Source organism: Puma concolor, chromosome D4 (genome assembly GCF_028749965.1).
Source record: "Puma concolor isolate L17-30 chromosome D4, mPumCon1.1.hap2, whole genome shotgun sequence".
NCBI classification, from domain to species: domain Eukaryota; kingdom Metazoa; phylum Chordata; class Mammalia; order Carnivora; family Felidae; genus Puma; species Puma concolor.
The window spans coordinates 2,030,830-2,056,793 of NC_141679.1; the positions used below are offsets into that span (position 1 = coordinate 2,030,830).

Genomic DNA, 25,964 nt, shown 5'->3' on the forward strand with positions numbered 1-25,964 from the left:
TTTTGATGTGTCAATCCTCACTATCGAAGATGGGATCTTTGAGGTCAAAGCTACTGCTGGAGACACCAACTTAGGTGGAGAAGACTTTGACAACTGAATGGTAAACCATTTTATTGCAGAGTTCAAGCGCAAACATAAGAAGGACATCAGTGAGAACAAGAAGGCAGTCCGTCGCCTCTGTACCTCTTGCAAGCATGCCAAGCATACACTTTCTTCCAGCACCTAGGCCAGTATTGAGATTGGTTCTCTATATGAAAGAATCAACTTCTATACCTCTATTACTCATGCCCGGTTTGAAGAATTAAATACTGACCTGTTCTGTGGCACCCTGGACCCTGTAGAGAAAGCTCTTCAGGATGCCAAGCTAGACAAGTCTCAGATCCACGATATTGTCTTGGTGGGTGGTTCTACATGTATCCCCAAGATTCAGAAACTTCTACAAGACTTTTTCAATGGGAAGGAACTGAATAAGAGCATCAACCCTGATGAAGCTGTCGCTTATGGTGCAGCTGTCCAGGCAGCCATCCTTCCTGGAGACAAATTTGAAAATGCTCAAGATTTGCTGCTGTTGGAGGTCACTCCCCTTTCTCTTGGCATTGAAGCTGCTGGTGGAGTCATGACTGTTCTCATCAAGCACAATTCTACCATTCCTACTAAACAGACCCAAACCTTCACTACCTACTCTGACAACCAGCCTGGTGTGCTCATTCAGGTTTATGAAGGTGAGTGTGCCATGACCAAGGATAACAACCTACTTGGCAAGTTTGAACTCACAGGCATACTTACTGCCCCCATGGCATTCCTCAGATTGAGGTCACCTTTGATATTGATGCTAATGGCATTCTCAATGTCTCTGCTGTGGATAAGAGGACAGGAAAAGAGAATAAGATCACCATCACAAACAACAAAGGTCGCTTGAGCAAGGAAGACATTGAGCTCATGGTCCAGGAAGCTGAGAAGTACAAAGCTGAAGATGAGAAGCAGCGAGACAAGATGTCCTCCAAGAATTCACTTGAATCTTACGCATTCAACATGAAAGCAACTGTTGAAGATGAAAAGCTTCAGGGTAAAATCAATGAGGACAAACAGAAGATTCTGGATAAGTGTAATGAAATCATCAACTGGCTGGATAAGAACCAGACTGCAGAAAAGGAAGAATTTGAACATCAGCAGAAAGAGCTGGATAAGGTCTGCAATCCCATCATTACAAAGCTGTACCAGAGTGCAGGAGGCATGCCTGGAGGAATGCCTGGAGGCTTCCCTGGTGGTGGGGCTGCCCCCTCTGGTGGTGCCTCCTCTGGGCCCACCATTGAAGAGGTTGATTAAGCCAACCTGAGAATAGGTTGAGCATTGTTTCACACAAAACATTTGAAGGACCCAAATTTGTAGCAAATTCCATGGCAGTGAAGTTGAGCTGCTATAGTTAATAAACTGGGCATTCTTGATACTTGAATATGGAATACGTGCACAAGGAAAGGAAATACAACATTACACTTTAGAAGCACTGTATTGTTAAGTAGAAAATGCAATGTCTTTTTTTTTTTTTATTAAAAAAAATTTTTTTTTCAACGTTTATTTATTTTTGGGACAGAGAGAGACAGAGCATGAACGGGGGAGGGGCAGAGAGAGAGGGAGACACAGAATCGGAAACAGGCTCCAGGCTCTGAGCCATCAGCCCAGAGCCTGACGTGGGGCTCAAACTCACGGACCGCGAGATCGTGACCTGGCTGAAGTCGGACGCTTAACCGACTGCGCCACCCAGGCGCCCCGAAAATGCAATGTCTTAAAACTGTATTTAAAATTGGCACCAAAAAAATAGAGGAAATAAAATGCATATAGATTATAGATTATAAAGGAAGAAATAATGCCATGCTTGTCTATGTAGAAAATCTAAAGGAATCTAGGAGGAAAAAAAATCCTAGAACTAAGTTCAGCCAGGCTGTAGGATTTAAGATAGAAACAATTGTATTTTTGTATCCTAGCAATGAACATAGTGTCACTGAAATTAAAAATACCATTAAAATCACTTAAAGAGATTCTAAGGTGTCAATCTAACAAAACATATGGATTTGTATGCTGAAAATCACAAAATGCTGATGGAAGAAATCAGAAGACAATAAATGGAGAGACATACCACATTTGTGGATTTGAACAGTCAACAGAGTAAAAAGAATAATAAGGTGGGAGGAATCATTCTACCTGATTTCAAGACCCACTATATAGCAGCATCATAGACATAAGATCAAGAGAAGAAAAGAGAGGACCCCCTAACTAGACCCATAAGCAATGTGAGAAGGGGATTAATAGTCTTGAACACACTGCACTAGATTTTGGGTTAAAAGCAGGGGCTTTGAATCTCACCTGGGGCCCCACACCAGCCTTTCTTCCTGCCTTGGCCCTAGCTAGTGGCTTAGCTTAGGCTGACTAGTGCATGTGGTTTGCTTCTGGGTGAGCAGGAATGTGTTTGTGTTACAGGCATTAATGGCCTTCAGGGATGTGGCTGTGGCCTTCACCCAGAAGGAGTGGAGGCTACTGAGTCCTGCTCAGAGGACCCTGTATCGGGATGTAATGCTGGAGAACTACAGCCACTTGGTGTCGCTGGGTAAGGATGTCTTGTCTCAGGTCTCAGACTGCCTGTGAACATCTTAAGATTTTATGTAGTAGCCATGATACTTTGGCTCAAAAAGAAAAACAATATTTTCCCTATATCCCTGGAGAGTGTTTGGATTCTGTACAGCTGAAATAGTGAAGGTGTGTGTGTGGCGGGGGTGGGGGTGGGGGTGAAGCTATGTGACACTGAATTGCCAGGACTCTTCCAAGGTTGGGCCCTTCCTCCAAAGTGATCTTGCCTCAAATTTGGGAATACTGGTATTCAGTTAACCACAGGGGAGACTTTAGATCCGGGACTCCCCCTCCCCTTAGTCATCCTTTCTCAGCACTCAGAGAGCCTTTGCGCACTGCCACCGCCCCCCCCCCCCCCCCCCCCCAGCTTTCTGGGTTATTGCATTCCCCTGCTGACTCTGAGTTCTGCCATAGCCTTTTAAACCACTAACCCAGGGTCACCTTGGTTTCTTTCCCTGTGAGTAGGAATTGCCTTTTCCAAACCCAAACTCATCACCCAGCTGGAGCAAGGGGATGAGCCCTGGAGAGAGGAGAGCGAATGTCTTCTGGACCTTTGTCCAGGTGAGTGGGAAGCAGTGGGCTGGTGAGGAGACCAGGCAGTGAGGTGCTTAGCAGATGAGGAAGGAGTGCTTATGAACTCCTGGGGAGGGCTCTTCTTTGGGCCCCCCTTCCATGATATCCTGCTTACCCAGAGAGGGCTTCCCTGGCCGTCTTCCCCTCCCCTATGCAGGCTCATTCTGTTCATGTGGTGTCTCTTTTCCAGCACCTTTTCCAGTTCTAGGATCTCCTTGTTCTTGGGCTTTTGTTGGTTGGCCTGATACTCTGCATAGCACTTGCCTTCTGAGACTAAGTCTGCTGTCTCTGGGAGACACTATCTAGTTTTTTTCATAACATGTGAATTTCTTAGTGCATTGGTTTTACTCCATAAATTCCCATAAGCTTGCTTCTTTTATGATGGATTATTTAAGATTACAACAGGGTGTGTAGAATTATATGAGTGCCTGTGTGCCTTCCCTGCAGCCTAAGAAATAGATGTTAGAACACCAGTTAACAGCCCCCACACCTTCCCTGTCGTGTCCTGCTCTTCCACCCCAGCCAAGAATCCAGTTTGTGCATTAGCATTCTCATGTGCCCTTTTTCTTTTTCCCCATTCGATGCGTCCTTCAACCATATAGTGTTGTTTTGCATGTTTATAAACTCTGCACATAGTATTGTCCTGTACACATCCTTCTGGAACATGCTTTTTCACTGACTTTGTGTGAGTATCCTGTTAAAACACATTACCAGTTCCCTTCTTTTGGACACTTATTTCCAATTTTGGCTATTAAATAATGCTATCTTCATATTCCTGTTACTTCCATAGAAACAGGGGCAAGAATTTTTCCAGCCTAGAGGTTCTTGTCCCACATCCTCACCAATACTGGGTATTGTCAGATTTCTTCCCTTTGCAGTGAATCTCAGAGGTTCTTGTCCCACACATCCTCACCAATACTAAGTATTGTCAGACTTCTTCCCTTTGCTTTGAATCTCAGAGGAGCTTTGCTTTTCAGGGAGCATGAGTATCTCTTCCTATGTTGTTTGGTCATTTACCTCTTCTGTGATTTGTCTGTTCATGGGGTTTCCTTCCTTTTCATTTGGGCTGTTTCTGTTATTGATTTGTAGAAATTCCATATAAATTCTGGGAACATGTAGGTCTTGAATCCAGTGGGAATTAATTTTATGTGAATGACTGGAGGTAAGAATAAATTTTTTCCTGATTTTTTTTATTCTTTTGTTTTCAACATTCCTGGCATTTTGTTTCTAAATACAACCATATATCTGGACTTGTACTTTATAGCAAAATCAGTGCTTTTGTCTTTTTTCTTTAAAGAGAAACTATTATATAAGCTATAATAATGGTATAATATAAAATGTATTATGGTATAATAGTTTAGGAATAAATACTTTAATATAAAAAACTACATGTATTTAAAGTGTAAAATTTGGGGGCGCCTGGGTGGCGCAGTCGGTTAAGCGTCCGACTTCAGCCAGGTCACGATCTCGCGGTCCGCGGGTTCAAGCCCCGCGTCAGGCTCTGGGCTCATGGCTCAGAGCCTGGAGCCTGTTTCCGATTCTGTGTCTCCCTCTCTCTCTGCCCCTCCCCCGTTCATGCTCTGTCTCTCTCTGTCCCAAAAATAAATGTTGAAAAAAAAAAAATTAAAAAAAAATAATAAAGTGTAAAATTTGGCTACTGCTATGGAATCACTGCTACAATCCAAATACCAAGCATAACTGTCACCTCAAAGTTTCCTTGTGCCTCATTATAGTCCCTATCTCCTATCCTTTTGTCTTTCCCTCCTCCACAGACTCAGGTACCCACTGCTCTGCTTTCTATCATAGATTTGCTCACATTTTCCAGAGTTAATGTAAGTTAAATATGTAGAATGTATACCAGATTCTTTCACTCAACATAATTATTTTTAATTTCATCCATAATGCTGTTTGTATCATAGTTCATTTCTTTTTACTGCTGGATAGTATTCCATTACATAGATAGCACAATTCATTTAACCATTCATCTACTGAAAGACATTTGAGTAGTCTCCAGTTTTGATTAATACAAGTAAAATCAGCATGGATGTTCATGACAAGTCTTTTATTTCTCTTGGATAAATACCCGGAACTGGGAATGGCTGGGTTATAGGATATAGTGTATATTTAACTTTTTACAGTATTCAAAAGCTATTTTCCAAAGTGGCTATGCTATTCACATGCCCACCAGCAAGGTATGAGGGTTCCCGATGCTCCACATCTTTGCCAAAACTTGGCAAAGAAATAAAAAGTTTCTTATTTTTGTGAGAAAGAGGGAGAGAGTGAGCACATGTGAAGGGGGGGAGAGGGGCAGAGGGAGAGAGAATCTTAAGCAGGCTCCATGCTCAGTGTGGATGCAGGGCTCGATCCTACCACCCTGGGATCATGATCTGAGCTGAAATCAAAAGTCGGACACTCAACCTACTGAGCCACCCAACCGACTGAGCCCCTCAGGCACCCTGGTATTGTTTTCATTTTAGACATTTGCATAGCTGTGTAGTGGCATCTGTGGTTTTGCCTGACAGTTTCCTAATGGCTGATGATGATGTTTTCATATGCTTATTTGCCATCTGTACATCTTTGGTAAAATGTCTCTTTGAATCTTTTGCCCATTAAAAAAAATTGTTTTCTTATATTTTTGTTACTGAGTTCTGAAAGTTCTTCATATATTCTGTATAGAAGGTCATTGTCAGATGTTTGATTTACAGATATTTTCCCTATGGCTTCCTTTTCTTTTCTTTATTTTGAGAGAGAGAGTGTGTGCAAGGAGAGGGGGAGAGAGAATCCCAAGCAGGTTCTGTGCTGTCAGCACAGAGCTGGACATGCGGCTGAATCTCATGAACTGTGAGCTCATGACCTGAGCTGAAATCAAGAGTTGGACACTTAACTGACTGAACCACCCAGGTGCCCCACCTTTTCAATCTTTTAATAGTCTTTCAAAGAGAAATTCCTAATTTTGATGAAGTCCAAGTTTTTGTCTCACGAATTTCACTTTTGGTAGTGTGTTTAAGAAATATTTGCCTGACTTAAGGTGAAAGAGATTTTCATTTTTTTTCCCTTTTAGAAGTGTTACAATTTTTATTTTATATTCAGCTCTATAATCTATTGTGAATAAATTTTTATACTTGGTACCACCTCTGGATTTAAGTACATTTATTTTTGCATACAAATACCTAAATTTTCCAGCACCATTTATTGAAAAGGCAACCTGTTGTTTATTGAATCGCCTATTTACCTTTGTGGTAAATGAATTGACCAAATGTGTATGGGTCTATATTTGGATTCTATTTTTTTTTTTTCACTCCTTTTTCTACCTTGATGCCAATACCACACAGTCTTGATTACTGTAGCCTTATAAGTCTGGAGTTCAGACAGTATAAATCTCCAAGGTTTTTTTCTTTTTCAAGTTGTTTTAATTATTCTAGGTTCTTTGAATTTCCATATGGATTTAGAATAGCAATTTTCACACACACACACACACACACACACACACACCCTACTTGGGATTCTGATTTGGAATGAATTAAATCTACCTCATTTTGGAGAGAATTTACATGGAAATAACACTGCATCACCCAATATGTGAACACAGTATATCCATTTTTATGGGAGTTCTTTTAATTTTTGTCAGCCTTGTTTTATAATTTTTAGTACAGAGGTCTTATGCATTTCTACTCAGATTTATCCCTCTATATTTTGTATTTTTTTATAATTTCTTCCTTACCAGTTTGAATTCCTTTTCTGTATGTTGTCTAATTACTGTGGCTAGTACTTCCAATGTTTTGTTGAATAAAAGTGGTGAGAGTGGACATCCTTGTTTTGTTCCTGACCTTAGGGGGAAAACAGTTTTTACCCCATTAAGGATGATGTTTACTGTGGGTTTTTTATATATGGCCTTTATTATGTTATATTCCCTCTAAACCTACTTTGTTGAGGGTTTTTATTATGGATGGATGCTTTACTTTTACAGATAATTTTTGTGTCTACTGAAATATGATTTTTATACTTTCTCTTATTGATGTGATGTATCAAATTGATTGATTTGCAAATACTGAATCACCTGTGAATCCTGGGAATAAATCACTTGATCTTGGTGAATGATTTTTTAAATGTATTGTTGGATTCTCTTTGCTAGTACTTTGTGAAGGATTTTTGCATCTATGTTCATCAGAGATATTGGCCTGTAGTTCTTTTCTTTGGTGGTGTCTTTATCTGGTTTTGCTATCGGGTATACTGGCCTCCCAAAATGAATTCGAGAATAGGTTAACTCTTCTTTAAATGTATGGTAGAATTTGCCTGTGAAACCATCTGGTCCTGGACTTCTGTTTGTTGGAAGTTTTTGATTATTGATTTCAATCTCCTTGCTGATAATTGGTCTCTTCAGATTTTCTACTTCTTCCTGCTTCAGTTTTGGTAGGTTATATGTTTCTAGGAATTTATCTGTTTCTTCTAGGTTGTCTAACTTGTTGGCATGTAGTTTTTCATAACATTCTCTTACAGTTTGTGTTATTGTTGGTTACCATTTCTCCAACTTGTGATTTTTTGATGAGTTTGACTAGAACCTTTTCAGTTTTCTTGATGTTTTCAAAGAACCAGCTCCTGGTTTCACTGTTCTTTTAGTTTCTGTATCACTTATTTCTGCTCTAATTTTTATTCTTTCCTTCCCTCTGCTGGTTTTGGGTTTTGGTTGTTCTTTTTCTAGCTCCTTCAGGTGTAAGATTAGGTTGTTTGAGATTTTTCTTGCTTCTTGATGTATTATAAACTTCCCTCTTAGAACAACTCTTGCTGCATTCCTAAAGTTTTTGGACCATTGTGTTTTCACTTTCATTTGTTTCCATGTACTCTTTGATTTATTCTTTGATTTCTTGGTTGACCCACTTATTGTTTAGTAGCATAGTATTTAACCCTCATGTATTTGTGGTCTTTCCAGATTTTTTCTTATGGTTTTTAGTTTCATAGGGTTGTGGTTGAGAAAAATGCACGGTATGATGTCAATCTTTTTAAATTTGTTGAGACTTGTTTTGTGGCATAATATGTGATCTATTTTGGAGAACATTCCATGTGCACTTGAGAAGAATGTGTATTCTATCTTGTTTTAGGGTGGAATGTTCTGAACATATGTTAAATCCATCTGTTCCCATGTGTCATTCAAAGCCACTGTTTTCCTTGTTGCTTTTCTGTGTTTGGATGATCTGTCCATTGATGTAAGTGGGATATTAAAGTCCCCTACTGTTATTGTATTACTATAACATAGTTCCTTTATGTTTGTTATTAACTGTTTTACATAGTTGGGTGTTGCCATATTGGGTGCATAACTATTTACAATTGCTAGATCTTGTTGGATTGTCCCTTTTATTATTATATAGTGTACTTGTCTTTTTACAGACTTTGTTTTATAGTCTATTTTGTCTGATATAAGTACTGCTACCCCAAGCTTTCTTTTGACATCCATTTGCATGATATTCTCTATCCCTTCACTTTGAATCTTCATGTGTCTCCAGGTCTGAAATGAGCCTTTTGTAGGCAGCATATAGATGGGTTTTTTTTTTTTTTAATGTATTCTGTCACCCTTCTGTCATTCTTTTGATTGGAGCATTTATTCCATTTACATTGAAAGTAATTATTGATAGTTATGTATTGCCATTTTGTTACTTGTTTTGCGGTTATATTTGTAGTTTTCTGATTCTTTTGTGGTTTGTTAGTTTTCTTTAGTGATATATTTAGATTCTTTATGTTTTGCTTATCTATTACTTTTTTTTTTGTGGTTACCATTCAGTTTATATCTAACATTTTCTGCATCTGTAGCAGTCTATGTTAAGCTGAGGGCTGCTCAATGTTAAACTCATTCTTTACTCCTTCCCTCCACGTTTTAGATGTATGGTGTCCCATTTTATATCCTTTTGTGAATGTCTTGACTGATTTTTTACAGAAATACTTATTCTTACTATTTTTGTGTTTACTTTTCACACTCTCACTTATCAACTTTCCTTTCCACTGAAAGAATTCCCTTTAACATTTCTTGCAGGTCTGGTTTAGTGGTCACAAACTCCTATAGTTTTTGTCTGGGAAATTCTTGTTCTCTTCTATTCTGAATGATGGCCTTGCTGGATAGAGTATTCTTGGCTGCAGATATTTCCCTTTTAGCATTTTGAGTACATCATGTCAACCCCTTCTGGCCAGCAAGTTTCTGCTAAAAAATCTAACAGCCTTATGGAGTTTGCCCATGTACCTGTCCTCTTTTCTCTTGCAATCTCTAAATTCTTTACCACTGTTTCTTGCCGTTTTAATTGCTATGTGTCTTGGTGCAGACCTCCTTGGGTTGATTTTGTTGAGGGATCTCTGTGCCTCCTGAATCTGGATTTGTTTCTCTCCCGATTTAGGAAATTTTCAGCTATTATTTCTTCATATAGATTTTCTATACCCCCCCCCCCCTTCTGGGATCCCTATAATGTGAATGTTACTATGCTTGATGGTGTCACTGACTTCCCTAACGCTATTCTCATTATGGAGTATTTGTCTCTCTTTTGCTCAGCTTGAGTGCTTTTCATTACTCTATCCTCCAGGTCGCTGATATATTCCTTTCCTTCCTGTTGCCTATTCCATCTGTTGTATTTCTGGTTTCATTTATGGAGTTCTTCATCTCTGATACGTTATTTTTTATCTCGGTGTTAAGAATCTCACTGATGTCCTCCATTCTTTGCTCAAGTCCAGTGAGTATCTTTATGGTCATTAATTTAAATTCTCTTAGCTCTCCTACTGTGTTTTTATCATGGTCTTTCATTTGGGACATATTCCTCTGTCTCATCTTGTCTGTTTCTATGTGTTAGGAAAGTCTGCAATGTCTCTTGCTCTTGAAAGCAGTGGTTCTATGAAGAAGAGGTCCTGTAGTGTCCCCTGTTCACCAGGAGCTGGCGCTTCAGGGGTGTCTCCTATGTGTGTTGCTTGCATCCTACTATTGTGTCTGAGTAGCTTTTCTTTTCAGTCCAGACTTCACTCATTCTGCCTGTTATGGGCTGTGCCTGCTCTGTGGTGTTAGGGAGACTGAATCAGGCTGGCTCTGAAAGTGGAGTGACCGTACGAGGGCTCAAGAGTGGGATGGCAATATTAGCAAAATTTGCATTGAGCCACTAGTCCTAGGCTATAGATGCCATAAAGCACGGTGGTGGCTAGGAGCGTGGTGCACACTGGCAGTCGCGAGGGGTAACGCAAGCAGCTGAGGTGGCAACAACGGGCACATGGCAGTTGACATGTGATAGACGGTCATGGCATGTATGATGTTAACAAAATCTTCATTGAGCCATGTGTCCTAGGCTAATCCCCCAAAGCAAGGCAACAGCCAGGAGTGCAGAGCCCAGGAGTGGCTGTGACCTGGGGTTCTGCAGGAACTGGGCAGGGCATGTACACTACATTAGCAAAATTTGCACTGAGCTGCTAATCCTAAACCAGATCCCCCAAAGAAATGCAGGCCAGAGGGCCATGGCACACAGGGTATTAAAAGAATTTGTGATAAGCCCAGGGCCAAGGCCAGCAGGATGAGCAAGTCCTCAGGAGAATACATGGACATGGCACAGTGCTAGCAAGTGTCCGTGCAGCCCCACTTCCCACAGGTGGCCCCGTGTTTATGCTGGGGGAGTGGGGGAAGGAAAATGTCACCTGCCAGTTCCTTTGTTCCCAGAGAAGTCTCCTCAGCACACTCCAAAATCAGCATAAACAGATCTCCCTTCCTGTCGTGCAAGCTGTCGCTTCTGTGTTGACTCTCCTTGGGCTGCACTTTAGGGGCAGGCCCTGGTTATCACTCACCCAGTGCTGAAGTGGTTGACTTTTAAAGCTCTAGGCTCCAAATCCCACTGGGTATACACACTCACAGAATTCAGCTCCTCTGGTTTTCCAGGCAGGATGCTATGGGGATTTCCTTTTTCTGTGTGGGCTTCCCATCCCCATGACCACAGCTCCTCATTGCTCCTTTTGGGCAGCTCCTGACGACCGTTTCTGTCCTTCATAATCTCTCAGAGGTGGCTGCTCTCTGTTTAGTTGTGGAGTCTGTTCTGCCAGATCACTCTCCAGTTTACTGATGTGGATGTGAGTGACACCCAGTTGTAAACATGGGATGGGGTGAGCTGAGGTCCTCCTACTCCACCATCTTGCGCTCCCTGCCCCCATGAATCACATTGTTTCTTAGTGGAAGCATATATACATTTGTGGATTAACGTTTGCATTAGCATTGATTATGTCTTCTTGCAAGTGAACTGTATTGGTGGAAATGTGTAACTCTAATGGCAGCAGTTTATAGGGCTGGGCTGGTGTTAGAGCTGCCTCATCATGTGTATCTTCTGTGTTGTAGTAAGATATGCAGTAATGTGTCAGCAAAGGATGGAAAGTAGGTCTGTAAAGGAAGTCTTGGTTGTGAGAACAGCGGAGCAATGACTGCTGGGCAGGTACAACCAACCTTTCACAAGGTGCCTGTAGTGATTCTGACCAACATTTTCTCTCCAGCAGAACCAGGAACAGAATTCCAGCCCTGTGTCCATTCCTGCCCGGTGGCCCTTTCCAGTCCACAGTTCCTTCAACAGTACGTGCTGTGCGGTCACCTTCCTCAGATCTTCCCAAGCTCATATGCAGGAAGCCCCATCTCAACGGAAGCTCCAAGCTGCTCAAGTGAACAAGGAGATGAGGAAGAGATAGAAGGGAGACTTGAGCTGAGTGGGGTTTCCGGGGTGCTCTTCAGATCCTCTCAGGGTCGGCCAGTAGACTGGGTAGAAGGCAAAAGAGCTGGGGGAGCAGACCAGGGGATGTGTCCTGAAGAAGCAGACCTTTCAGCATCTGGAGCAGCCATGTGTGGGAAATACAGACTGGGACTTGGTCCCAAATCCAGTCTCTTAAGCCTCCAGAAACATCACGTATGTCCTGAATGTGGCAGAGGCTTCTGCCAGAGGTCAGACCTCACCAAGCACCAAAGGACACACTCAGGAGAAAAGCCTTACAGCTGTAGGGAGTGTGGGCGAGGCTTTGGCCGCAAGTCCTCCCTCACCATCCACCAGAGGAAACACTCAGGGGAGAAGCCTTATGTGTGTCGGGAGTGTGGCCGCCACTTCAGGTACACGTCCTCACTTACCAACCACAAGAGGATACACTCTGGGGAGAGGCCCTTCGAATGTCAGGAATGTGGGCGAGGCTTTCGCCAAAAGATCGCCCTGATCCTGCACCAGAGGACACACTTGGAGGAGAAGCCCTTTGTGTGTCCCGAGTGTGGGAGAGGCTTTTGCCAGAAGGCATCGCTCCTCCAACACCGAAGCTCACATTCGAGTGAAAGACCCTTCTTGTGCCTTGAGTGTGGGCGTGGTTTCAGGCAGCAGGCACTGCTCCTCAGTCACCAAGTCACACACTCAGGGGAGAAGCCTTATATCTGTGCTGAATGTGGGCATGGCTTTCGCCAGAAGGTCACCCTCGTCAGACACCAAAGGACACACACAGGGGAGAAGCCTTACCTGTGCCCTGAGTGTGGCCGCGGCTTTAGCCAGAAGGTCTCCCTCATGGGACACCAGAGGACACATACAGGGGAGAGGCCTTACCTGTGCCCTGAGTGTGGGCGTGGCTTTGGCCAGAAGGTTACCCTCATCAGACACCAGAGGACACATACAGGGGAGAAGCCTTACCTGTGCCCGGAGTGTGGACGTACCTTTGGCTTCAAGTCGCTTCTCACCAGACACCAGAGGACACACTCAGGGGAGGCGACTGATGTGTACAGAGTGTGTGAGCAAGGACTGGGCCAGAAGTCTCACTTCACCTCTGACCAGAGGACACACTCAGGGGAGAAGCCGTGCGTGTGCAGTGAGTGTGGGCGTGGCTTCGGCTTCAGGTCGGCCCTCATCAGACACCAGCGCACCCACTCAGGAGAGAAGCCGTATGTGTGCAGGGAGTGTGGCCGAGGCTTCAGCCAGAAGTCTCACCTCCACAGACATAGGAGGACCAAGTCTGGCCATCGCCTCCCACCTCAAGAGCTGCTCTCCTGACCTTTCCTTTCCTCACGGTTGTGAAGATGGCAGAAAGCACTAGGAAATGTTGCACTTTCTTCAAATGCAGTGGAGGGAAAAAAAATGTGTTTTCAATGATTGTAAGATCATTAATTTATGGTTTATTTTCTGTACTAGCGATGGCTTTGATTTGCTAAAGCTGCCATTAAAAAACGCCACAAACTTGATGGCTGAAGAACAGTTTTCACACAGTTCTTGGGACTGAAGTCCAGGATCAATGTGTGTACTGTGGTTTCTACTGAAGCCTCTCTCCTCAGCTGGCAGATGCCTGCATTCTTACTGTGTCCTCACATGGCCTTTGTGCATGCTCTTTCCTGGTGTCTCCCCCTCTTCTAAGGATACCAGACTTACTAGGTTAGAGCCCCCAATCTATGACCAAATAAGGTTGCATTGGAGGGTTCTGGCTTCAATGTATGAATTTGGAACAATTCAGTCCATAATACTCAGTCCTCCAAACCCCCAAAATTCATGTTCTCACATCCATAGAATATTTAAAAATTTTTTTTAACGTTTATTCATTTTTGAGACAGAGAGAGACAGAGCATGAATGGGGGAATGTCAGAGAGAGAGGGAGACACAGAATCTGAAACAGGCTGCAGGCTCTGAGCTGTCAGCACAGAGCCCTATGCGGGGCTCAAACTCACAGACCGCGAGATCATGACCTGAGCCGACGTCAGACGCCCAACCCACTGAGCCACCCAGGCGCCCCTCACATCCATATTCTTAAAAGCTCCCAAAGTGCTGACCCATTCCAGCACTGACTCTATCCAAAATCTCATGTAAATCAAGTGTGGGTGAGGTTAGGGGTATATTTCATTTTGAGGCAAAGTTCCTCTCCAGCTGTGAATCTGTGAACCAGACAAGTTGCCACAGATGTAGAATTTGCATTCCTTTCCACAGGGGGAAAGAAGAAAAAATTGATGGGTCTCAAGCACATCTTATGACCTAGCAAGCAAATTCTGTTACGTTTTATGGCTTGAGAAAATTCTCTGGTTGGATGCTCTGCCCTCTGGTCCTGCTGTTGTAGCAGCATGCAGCCCCTGTGAGACCATGGAGGCATTCACCCTCTGAGCCCACGGTGGGGATGGCAGACCTGATATGTTTCACCATGAGGGTCACCGTTTCCTCCTCTTGGTGGATAACACCACAGAGGTCCGACACCTGACCTTCACTGTGTCCCATCTACATATCCTTAGTTGAGCCACACAGTTTCCACTGAGGGTTGACTGGTTCCAAACTAATCTCTATCAAATGACTGTCCAGCAACACCACTGGTATTTTCTCCAGAACATGCTTTCTCATTTTGCAATATGGACAGGCTGAGAATTCTCTAAATCTTCAAGTTCTGGCTTCTTTTTGCCGAACACTTCGTTCGATTCACCTCCCTTGTCACATTTTTCTATGAGAAGAAACAGGTTACACCTTCCATCACTTTGCTAGGAATTTGTCACTTCTGTTACTTAAGATTTCTACCTTGCACCAAGCACTGGGACACAACTTGGCCACATTCTTTGCTGCCATATACATGTAAATAAATAACAAGGAATGCCTTTCCTTAAGTTTCCAGTAATGTTCCACATTTATGTCTGAGGCTGGGGCAGAATCACTTCTAATGCCCCTATTCCTACCATAGTCTCTTTCAAGCAACCCCAGCTTTCTCTACCGAGCACCTCAAAGCTCTTCTACCCTCTACCCATCACCCAGCTCTAAAACCACCTCCATAGTTTTTCATATATACTATGATAACACACCACTCTCCGTACCAAAACTGTATTCTTTTGTCAGGGCTACCATAACAAAACCAGAGACAGGAAGTCCAAGATCACCCTGACCTACTGAAGCCTCACCTCCTGGCTGGCAGATGGTGTGCTCTCCTCACATGGTATTTCCCTTCCCTGTATGTGTGCCAGAAAGCGAGTGAGCTCTGGTGTTTCTTACTCTTATAAGGATGCCAGGCCTAGCAGATGAGGGCTTCATCCTTACATCATTTAACTTTCATTACTTCCTTAGGGCCTGTACCCAAACACCGTCACATTAGGGAAAAGACTTCATCAAGGACTTTTGGGGAAAATTCAGTTCATAGCACTCTGCTCTCTGGACTCCCCCAAATTCCTACCTGGCCCTCAACCCCTGCCATTAAGGGTCATGACCTTTCCTTTCCCATGAGTGTGAAGCCAGCCGGAAGCAATGGGCAGTGCTGCACTTTCCTCAAGTGGAATGCAAGAAGCATACTGGTCCTTTCAACGGCTGAGGAGAGAGGGGAGCTGGACATGGCTGCTTTCTAAACCCTCCTCCACATCTGGAGACCCATCTCCCTTACCGATAGACACCATGGGGATCCTGACGCATTAGCAGCTCAACCTGTGAAGCTTTTTCTTCTTTGGGGCCAGAGCATCCCTTCCATCCGGAGACACCAAGTAGCCTGTTTGAGGGAAACTCCTTCCACACTCTAATACCAGCAGGGGAAAGCGGGAGGACTAGTGGTACCAAATAAGTCAAGTAGACCTAAATAGCACTGCAAGAACTCTGAAAGCTACACTGTCATTGGACCAAACAGAGCCCACAAAGTAGGCTGCAACTGGGGAGGTACCCTTTAAAGCAGGGTGACTGCCTGCCTGGTCACCCTGTTTAAATGAAAGGTTTAGAGAGGACCTGGAGTTTCTTAACAGCTAAATGTACAGAATGCAATAAAAAGTTACTCATCGTTCTAAGAACCAGGAAAACACAACTAAAATGAGAAAAGACGATCAAATGACATCAACACTGAGATAAGCATGACAATGGAACTGTCTGACAGGGATATCGAGGCAGCCATCATAGAAATGCTTCAAGCAATCACAAGTTCTCTTGAAACAAATGAAAAAAGTACAGTATCTCAGCAACAACAAAAAATAGAAGTTACACCAAAGTTGAAGGGGAAATTGTTAAATTAAACACTAGACAACAGGCACCTGGGTGGCTCAGTCGGTTAAGCGTCCGACTTCAGCTCAGGTCATGATCTTGCGGTCCGTGAGTTCGAGCCCCGCGTCGGGCTCTGTGCTGACGGCTCAGAGCCTGGCGCCTGTTTCAGATTCTGTGTCTCCCTCTCTCTCTGACCCTCCCCCATTCATGTTCTGTCTCTGTCTCAAAAATAAATAAACGTTAAAAAAAAAAACTAGACAACAAATTTAAAAACTATCTGGACGGGCTTAAGGGTAGAGTTGTTATGGCAGAAAATGGAATTGGGGAGAATTTGAGGGCAGATCAATTGAATTCAGCCCATCTGAACAATGGAGAAAAAAGACTGAGAAAAAGAGCCAGAATCTTTGGGAGAAAAACAAAAAAAGCTAACATGTGTCATTAAAGTCCTAGAAAGTAAGAAAAGAAGTGGAATTGAGAAAATATTTGAAGAAATATTTTTAAGAAATGCCCAGAAATATCCCATATTTGGCCAGAAACATAAATATACAGATTCAAGAAGCCAAATGAATACTAAATAAAACAAATCCTAAGAAATCTACACTAAGACATCATAATTAAAATTTTGAAATCTAAAGGAAAAAAAAAATCTTGAAAGCAACCCCAGAGAAATGACTTACTACCCATAGGGGGACAACAATTCAAATGAGAGCAGATTTCTCAGGAAATCACGGAGGTCACAGGAAGGTAGCACAACATTTTTCTTCGAAGTTCTAAAAGAAGACTGTTGACTGCAGAGTGAGTATCTACCAAAACTATCCTTCAAAAATGAAGGTAGAATTAAGCACATTCCCAGGGAAAGAAAACTAAGAATTTGCTGCTAGCGGACCTGACCTTGAAAAATGGCTAAAAGGAAATTCTTCAAATAGAGAAAATGATAAAAGAAACACTGGCACATCAGGAAGGAAGAAAAAATCATGGAAAGAGCAAAAATAGAACTATATAAATTGGCATCCTTCCACCCACAGGTTTTTAAAATCAAATGTGGTAAGTTGTAATATCACTTGATACTCTAGACAATGACTTAAAAGTGGGGACAGTAATAAAGGGGCCTAAACAAAAGTAACATTTTCACACTTCACTCCAAGTGATAATATACTGATATACTGTGATAAGGCACATATGTGTATTGTAATACCCACAGGAACCACTAAGAAAATTATACAAAGAGATACACTAAAAAACATGAGGAATGGATCTAAATGGAATCTTAAACAACAAATAACCCACAGAAAAGCAATAAAAGAGATACAGAAAAATAAGATCTAGAGGAAACAAATTTTAATTGATTAATAAAATGGCCAACTTAAGCCCTAACATAGCAGCAATTACTTTATTATCTAGACATTGGTTCTAATTACGCTAATCAAAAGACAAAGATTGCGAAGGTGGATTCAAAAGAAAAAACAAAACAAAACCACGCAACCATGAATTTTAAAAGGCATTAAGTTCCCATATTAATCTCAAATGTAGTAGACTTCACAGCAAAGAAACTGACTAGAGACAAAGAGGGATGTTATATAGTAATAAAGGAATCAATCCACCAGGAAGGTATAACAATCCTAAATGTGAATGAACCAAATAACAAAATTCATGAAGCAAAAACTGATAGAGCTGAAACAGAAACTGAGAAAATTCATCATAATCATTTAGGACTTCCACACTGCTCTCTCAGGAGCTGAGGACTACAGAACAAATATCAGCAAGGATGCAATAAACCTGAACACCATGATCAAGAACTAGGATCTGACATATAGATCATTCCATCCAAAAACAACAGAATGTTTTTCAAACACCATTCACCAAGACAGTCCATACATATCCTGACTCATAAGACACACCTAAATTTAAAATAATTGAAATCATATATTTTTCTTTTGTTTTTAGTTTTTTTTTAATTTATTATTTATTTTGAGAGAGACACAGCATGAGTGGGAGAGGGGCAGAGAAAGAGGGAGACAGAGAATCCCGAGCAGGCTCCACATTGTCAGCATGGAGCCCAATTTGGGGTTCAAACTCACAAAACCATGAGATCATGACCTGAGCCGAAACCAAAAGTCAGATGCTTAAATGACTGACCTGCCCAAGCTCCCCATAAGGAGTATATTCTTTAGCTACAATGGAATCAAACTAGACATCAATAACAGAGACAAAAGGAAAACTTACAAAGACTCTGAAATTTAACAACAGTACTAAACCATGGTCAAACAGGAAGATGTTTCATAGGAAATAATTAACAAATATACTGCAGTGAATGCAAATGAAATACAACATAGCAAATTAAGGGATGCAGCTAACACCATGAGAAGAAAACTGATAGCACTAAATGTTCACATTATACATACAAAAATGATCCAAATCAGTGACAGAAGTTTATACTAAAGAGCTTAAAAAGTGGAGCAAAGTAAACCCAAAGAAAGCAGATGGACAGAAATAATAAAAACAAAAATCAGTGTAGTTCACATAGAAGAATAATGGAGGGAACAAAATGCCGGTTCTCCAAAAAGTAAAATAAACTTGACTAACCTTCTGTACGAATGACAAAAATTAGAGCATAAATACAAATCATCAAAGTCAGGAATAAAGTAGGATATCTGTTACTACAGATCCTGTAGCCATCAAAAGGGTAACAAGGGAGTGCTATGAACAATTTTTACTATGGTCATGAACTATGTATCTTTGGAGTGGACAAATTCCTCAAAAAACACATCTGAAAACTCTAAATCAAATAGATAGAATCTGAGTATTTACATAACCACTAAGAAAACTAAATTCATAGTATCATTCTTTTTATACATGGTTGGGTTCTATTTGCTAATGTTTTTGAGGATTTTTGCATTCATCTTCATGAGATATTGGTCTATCGTTTTATACTTTAACATTGTCTGCTTTGGGTATCAGGGTAGAACTGGCCTCACGAAATAAGTTAGGAAATATTCCTTCCTCTTTTCTGGAAGAGATTGCACAGCATTGGTATTCATCCATCCATCCAATCCAAATGCTGGGTAAATTACTCCAATGAAACCATCTAGGCCTGGTTTCTTTTTCAGGAACTTTTAAGATCTACAACTGCTTTTGTGCTAACTTTTCAGACCAATAAGCACTTCAGTAATTGTAAATAAACTCAAAATTTTACAAAGGAGAAAAAAATTAATGTGTAGGGCCCCATAAGCACCACATTTCTAATAAAGTCCACTGACCTTATATCAACCAGGGCAGAGCTGAACGCCACAAGGGAAGTTTGTGTAGTGGTGTGTTTTGGAGGTTCAGAACAGAGAACGTGGATCTTCCCAATTCCAAGCAACTGTGGTGCTGCTTCTATCCCATTTGGGAACAAAAAGTGCAATCACCTTTTTTAAAATGGTGGAAACATGGGAAACAATTTTTTCTTCTATTAAATCCCCCAAATCTTTTGGAGGCTCTGGCCTATGGTTGGTCTAGCTGAGCACAAAATGGAGGGTCTTTTGTAGGAAGATTCTGGTTTCCTTCGCAAGCCACTATTTATTCACTCTTGGGTCTCCTGATGGGATAGGGTTTGCAATCAGCACTGCCCCCTCTCTGGGTCCCTGGCTCCATTCCAGAAGGAATCAGACTGAAGTGTGCTGAGAACTCTCAGAAGAAATGGTCCAGATAGAGAAAAGGTGGCACAAACAGTCACAGGACTCCAGGATATTGGAGGCCAAGCACACGACTCACATTTATTCTGTCCACAGGACAATTATTTGTCACCCTTGAAACTGGTCATAATAACATCTACCATTTAGGTTTTTTGTTTAAGAAATAAGTGAGACAACATGTAGAATGTTCAAGGTATAGAGGGAAATCAAATATTAGAAACCTCCCATTGCTAAATTTAGCTCTTGTATAACAAATTGTAAAGTAAAAACTTTAGGGGTTTTTCCCCTTAAATAAAACATCAGGTTCCCTGGAATAGGACACACTGTGCTAACGTATATACCCACTCCCCAACACAGAAATTCTAGAAAATCATACAGTTTTGATACAAAACTTATGTTGAAAAATGGAAATCATCAAATAAAACATGAACAAAAATCCAAAATCAAAACACTGGAGCTGACCTTACAACATTTTCTTAGACCGAAATACGATAAAATTACAAATAATAAAAAACCTCTTAGAAAACAAAATTCTATTAATTAACACATCAGAAATGAAATCATAGTGTAAATCTAATAATGTTTGTAACTGAGTAACACTAAACCCAATATATATCAGAGAACTAAAATGTTAAAGGGATATCAATAGCCAAGATGACATCATTAGACACTAATATTTGGAGGAAATGAGCATTTCCCTCAGAAAGTCAGAAAAATAACAGGTAAATGCTCAAGGAAAAAGAACATAGAAAACATGAAAGATAATAGTAGAAACTAAATGAAACAGAAAACAAAAAAAACTTCAGTGTATTAGGATTCTCCAGAGTAACGGAACCAATAGATTTATGTGTGTTTTTTAAGGAATTGGCTCATATGATTCACGGGTAGCAGTTCTGAATCTGTAGGACAAGCCAGGAGGCTGAAAACCCAGTGAGAGGTATGCTTGGGGGCACAAATGAACAACAACAACAGAAACAGAGATAGACTCAGATATAGAAAACAAACTCATGATTCCCAGAGGGGAACACAGGCAAAAACAAACAAAAATGATGCTTAGGACATAACTTACCTGGGAAACCTTGGTTTTTGCTGTTATGGCCTTGAAATCACTGGATGAGGCTCAGCCACACTTTCAAAGAGTAATCTCTACTTAAAGTCAACTGATGGTAGATGTTAATTACCATCCACAAAATGCCTTCACACAAATACCTAGATTTGTGTTTGATTAAATAACTAGGTACTACAGTATAGCCAAGTTAACACATAGATCTATCTATCACAGCCCACCCCTTGTCAACACCTATATACATCTCCTTAAACCATACTTAATCTCCAAATAAAAACAACAACAAAGTCATTCTGCCTAACATGATACAACTCCTTTGCAGGGAAGTGGTAGTTCCTTTTTGGTTATATGGAGTTCATTGGTCATGTGGCTGAATCTGGTATTTACACCTACCTTATTCCCCTACCCATTCCGTATTTTCTTTGCCAAATGAAGTGACCCAAACTTTCATTTTTGAATGGGCCATTAGTTCTAGCTGAATTATAATTTTCCACGGACTTTAATCACAGGATGAATGACATCTTTATGTCTTGAATCACACCTTTATGTCTTAGGGTATCTCCTCTGTTCTGGACCCTTTCTTCCTTAACTCTATTCTCCTTAATAATCAGGATTGGGGCGCCTGGGTGGCGCAGTCGGTTAAGCGTCCGACTTCAGCCAGGTCACGATCTCGCGGTCCGTGAGTTCGAGTCCCGCGTCAGGCTCTGGGCTGATGGCTCAGAGCCTGGAGCCTGTTTCCGAGTCTGTGTCTCCCTCTCTCTCTGCCCCTCCCCCGTTCATGCTCTGTCTCTCTCTGTCCCCCAAAAAATAAATAAAACGTTGAAAAAAAAATTAAAAAAAAAAATCAGGATCAATCACCCCACCCAGTATGGTGTCCTCCTTTTTTGCCTATTGAGAGGCATGAGGATCTAAAAGTAGCAATTTCCAGGTCAGTAGAATTACTGCTGTCTCCTAGTAGGAACAAAATTTTTGACAAATCTCTATGGCTAATAGTGAGCAGAACTACTTTCACTTCCACCCCTTGATTCCTGGACCAGTGAATCCTGGCTGTGGGAGAAACATCACTATATACTGAAGGCAGACTTACAGCATATATAGCTTCTGGGAGTACACTGTACTGACCCTACAAAGTACTGCCATCTAGCCTGGCACTATAAATGAGTTTTTAAGAGGCCAATTAATTGTTCTATCAAGGCAACTGCTTCAGGATGGTGGGGAAATGGTAAGACCAGTGAATTCCATGTGTTAGCCCATTCACTCTTCATTTGCTGTGAAGTGAGTTTCCTGACCAGAAGCAATGCTGTATGGAATACCATGATGGTAGATAAAACATTCTGTAAATCCACAGATGATAGTTTTGGCAAAAGCAGTGCATGCAGGGAATGCAAAACCATATCTAATAGACTAAGTGTCTATTCCACTAGGAACAAAGCACTGATCCCCCATGATGGGAGACAAACTGTACAGTGTTCTGGTTTCCACAGGACTATGTTATTGTTTTGTTTGAGTAATTCTATGGACTGTAAAGAAACTGAAACCTACTTCTCATGAATAAGGCACTATGCCTAGTCTTTATGATAAGGAAGGTTGTTTGACAGGACAAGAGTGGAGAGGAGACCTTGCCAGTATACTATATGAGGTCCTGATGGCTTCAAATGTCAAGGCAGCACAGAATATTGAATTTAATAATAATAAAAAAAAAACTTATAGCCCCAATTTCCCCAAGTCTAGGGAAGGAAATGGACATCCATTTCCAGGAAACTTAACAGACTCAAGTAAGAGGAATCCAAAGAAGTCCACAGCAAGAAGCATTATAATCAAATTGTCAAAAGCCAAAACCAAAGAATTTCAAAAGCAACAAGAAGAAAAGCAACCTTTCATGTACAGGACCTCCCATAAAATTTGAGATTTCTCAGTAGAAACCTTGCAGTCCAGAAGGTAGTGGGACAATATAGTCAAAGCACTAAAAGAAAAAAACTGCCAACTAAGAACACTGTATGTAGCAAAATTATCCTTTATTTTTTTTAACATTTTTATTTATTATTGAGAGATAAAGACAGAGCATGAGCAGGGGAGAGGCAGAGAGGAGGAGACACTGAATCTGAAGCAGGCTCCAGGCTCAGAGCTGTCAGCACAGAGCCCAAAACGGGGCTCGAACTCACAAGCTGCGAGATCATGACCTGAGCTGAAGTCGGATGCTCAACCGACTGAGCCACCCAGGCACCCCGCAAAACTATCCTTTAAAAGCAAAGGAGAGATCAGGATTTTCCCAGATAAACAGAAGCTGAAGTTGTTCATCACCACTAGCCTTCCTTACAAGATATGCTAAAGGGAATTCTTTAAGGTGAAATGAAAGCATGCTAAACAGCAACAGGAGAGCAAATAAAAGTATTGTACTCACTGGTCAAGGTAAATATGTAGAAAAATATGGACTACTGAAATACTGTAATAATGATGAGAAAATCACTTAATTCTAGTATAGAAGTAATAGACATATAAAAATATATATGTTAAGAGATTCACAATATAAAAGGTGTAAACTTTTGATGTCAATAACACTGTGTAGGAAGAGAAGTAAATGTATACATATTTTGCATACAACTGAAGTTCTGTTATCAGCTTAAAGAAAAGGAAACAAAGCATGTTGACTACAAAAAGTGAAACACAAAGGAAGACAGCAAGAGAGGAAAAGAGGGACAAAGGAGTTACAAGACAGAAAAACAATTAGCCAATTAGCAAAACAGCAATCCTAAGTTCTTCCTAACCAATGATTAACTAAAATGTAAATGGATTTGAAGTCCCAAGTCAAAAGAGCAGCTGAATGGATAAGACAAAACACAAGACCCAATTACATGCTGTCTACAATAAATTCACTTTAGATTTAAGAGGCACACTCAGGCTCAAAGTGAAGAGATGGAAAAAGTATTCCATGATGAAGGCAACCAAAAGATAAGCAGGGTAGGAATACTTAAATCAGACAAAATAGAATTTAAGTCAAAAACTGTCACAAATGACAAAAAAGGACATTGTATAACCATAAATGAATCAATTCTCCAGGAACATATAACCAATTATAAACCTAAGTTCACCTAACATCAGAGTACATAAATGCACAAAGCAATTATGATGTAACAGAAGGGAGACAACAGCAACATAGCAATAGTAAGGGACTTCAATACTCTCAACAATGGATAGAACATCTAGACAGAAAACCAACAAACAGCTTGCAAGTGCGAGTGAAAACACTCCAATAAATCCAGTAAGTGATCCAATAAGATCCAATAAGATCACTTGATCTTAGCCAAAAAGCTGAGAAACACTAAGACTCCAAAAAATCAAATAGGAATGAAAGAGTAGACATTAAAACAGATTCCACAGAAATAAAAAGGATTGTAAGAGACTATTATGAACAATTAAATGCCAATATGCCAAGAAACTGGATAACCTAGAAGGAACAGATAAATTCCTAGAAACATACAACCTACAAACACTAAATAAAAAATAGGAAACGTCAGCAGACCTATAACCAATAAAGAGATTGAATTAGTAATCAAAATCATCTCAACAAAGAAAACCCCAGGACCAGATGGCTTCACAGATGAATTCTACCAAACAATTGAAGAAGAATTAACAACAATCCTTTTCAAGCTTTCTTAGGCCATTTGCACTGCTATAAAAAAATAGCACTGACTTAGTCACTTATAAATGAAGGAAATTTATTGCTCAAAGTTCTGGAGGCTGAACATCTGAGATCATGGTGTCAGCATAGTTGAATGAGGGCCCTCTCTCTGGTTCAAAGCTAGTTCCTTTTCATCGTGTTCTCACATTGAAGGAGCTACAGATATGTCTGGAGTCTTTTTTTCTCTAAAGGCACTAATCCCATTCATGATGGCTCTGCCCTCATAACCCAAGCATCTTAAGGCCCCACCCACTTATTCCATCAGATTGGCCATTAAGTTTTCAATATGTGAGAATGGGGTGTGGCAGGGAACACATGTAGACCATAGCAAACTCCTGCAAAATATTAAATGCAGGGAAGTCTTCCAAACTAATTTTATGAGGCTAGCATGACATTGATATCAAAAGTAGACAAAGACACTACAAGAAAAAAATTACAGGCCAATACCCCTAATGTATACAGATATAAAAAAAAAACCCTCAATGAAACACTAGCAAGCTGCACATTAAATGGTTGTTGAAAGGACTATATGCCATGACTAAGTGGAGTTTATCCCAGGGATGCAAGGATAGTTCAACATATATAAATCAATCAGTGTGATACACACACCACATTAACAGAATGAAAGAACAAAAAAACATACAATTGTCTCAACAGATGCGGAAAAAGGACTTTAAAAAATTCAACATCCTTCCATGACAAGAACTGTCAACAAGACAGAAATAGAAGAAAATTAATTCAATATAATAAAGGCCATATATGAAAAGCCCACAGCTAACCATACTCAGTGGTGAAAAACTAAAAGCTTTGTAATCTTTAAGATCAGGAAGAAGGTAAAATGCCCACTCTTGCCACTTTTATTCAACATGATTCTGGAAGTCTCAGCCAGATAAATTAAAATAAAAAGCACCCAAATCAGGAAGAAGTGAAATTATCTGTTTGTACAGTCCGCAAACTCTTAGAAACAATAAAGTTGAAGGACACAAAATCAACATACAAAAATCAATTATGTTTCCATACACTAACAATGAAATATAGGAAAGGAAAATTAAGAAAAGAATCCCATTTACAACAGCATCAAAAAGAACAAAAAAGTACTTAAGGTTAAATTTAACCAAAGAGGTGAAAGCTTTATAAACTAGAAAGTATAAAAAATCTAATGAAAGGAATTAAAGACAACACTGATACATGGAAATACATGCTATTTTCATGGACAACAGGATTTAATATTGTTAAGATGTCCACACTAGCCAGGGCAATTTACAGATTCAATGCAACCTTACCAAAATACGAACTTTTTTTTTTTTTTTTTTTTTTTTTTTTTACAGAAGTGAAACATATGATCCTAAAATTCATATGGAACCACAAAGGACCCCAAAGGGCGAACACAATCTTTAGAAAAATAAAGCACAAGACATCAA

The 25,964-nt window shown here is 40.6% G+C and overlaps 1 protein-coding gene and 1 long non-coding RNA gene across 17 annotated transcripts in view; one reads left to right on the forward strand and one right to left on the reverse strand.

Moving 5' to 3' along the window:
- ZNF169 (zinc finger protein 169) overlaps window positions 1-20,112 on the forward strand; it is a 58,022-nt gene extending 37,910 nt beyond the window's left edge. For 13 of the 16 annotated variants that reach the window (XM_086684793.1, XM_086684801.1, XM_086684803.1 and 10 more), the window contains 3 exons: window positions 2,476-2,602; window positions 3,088-3,183; window positions 11,686-20,112. In XM_086684793.1, the coding sequence (XP_086540919.1) occupies window positions 2,476-2,602; window positions 3,088-3,183; window positions 11,686-13,202 (1,740 nt within the window). In that variant the 3' untranslated portion in view covers window positions 13,203-20,112. The remainder of the gene's footprint in view (window positions 1-2,475; window positions 2,603-3,087; window positions 3,184-11,685) is intronic. The other 3 variants (XM_086684796.1, XM_086684805.1, XM_086684806.1) reach the window with 3 other exon arrangements.
- LOC147574643 (uncharacterized) overlaps window positions 1-25,964 on the reverse strand; it is a 65,230-nt gene that overhangs the window by 27,187 nt on the left and 12,079 nt on the right. The gene's annotated exons all lie outside the window — the stretch shown is intronic.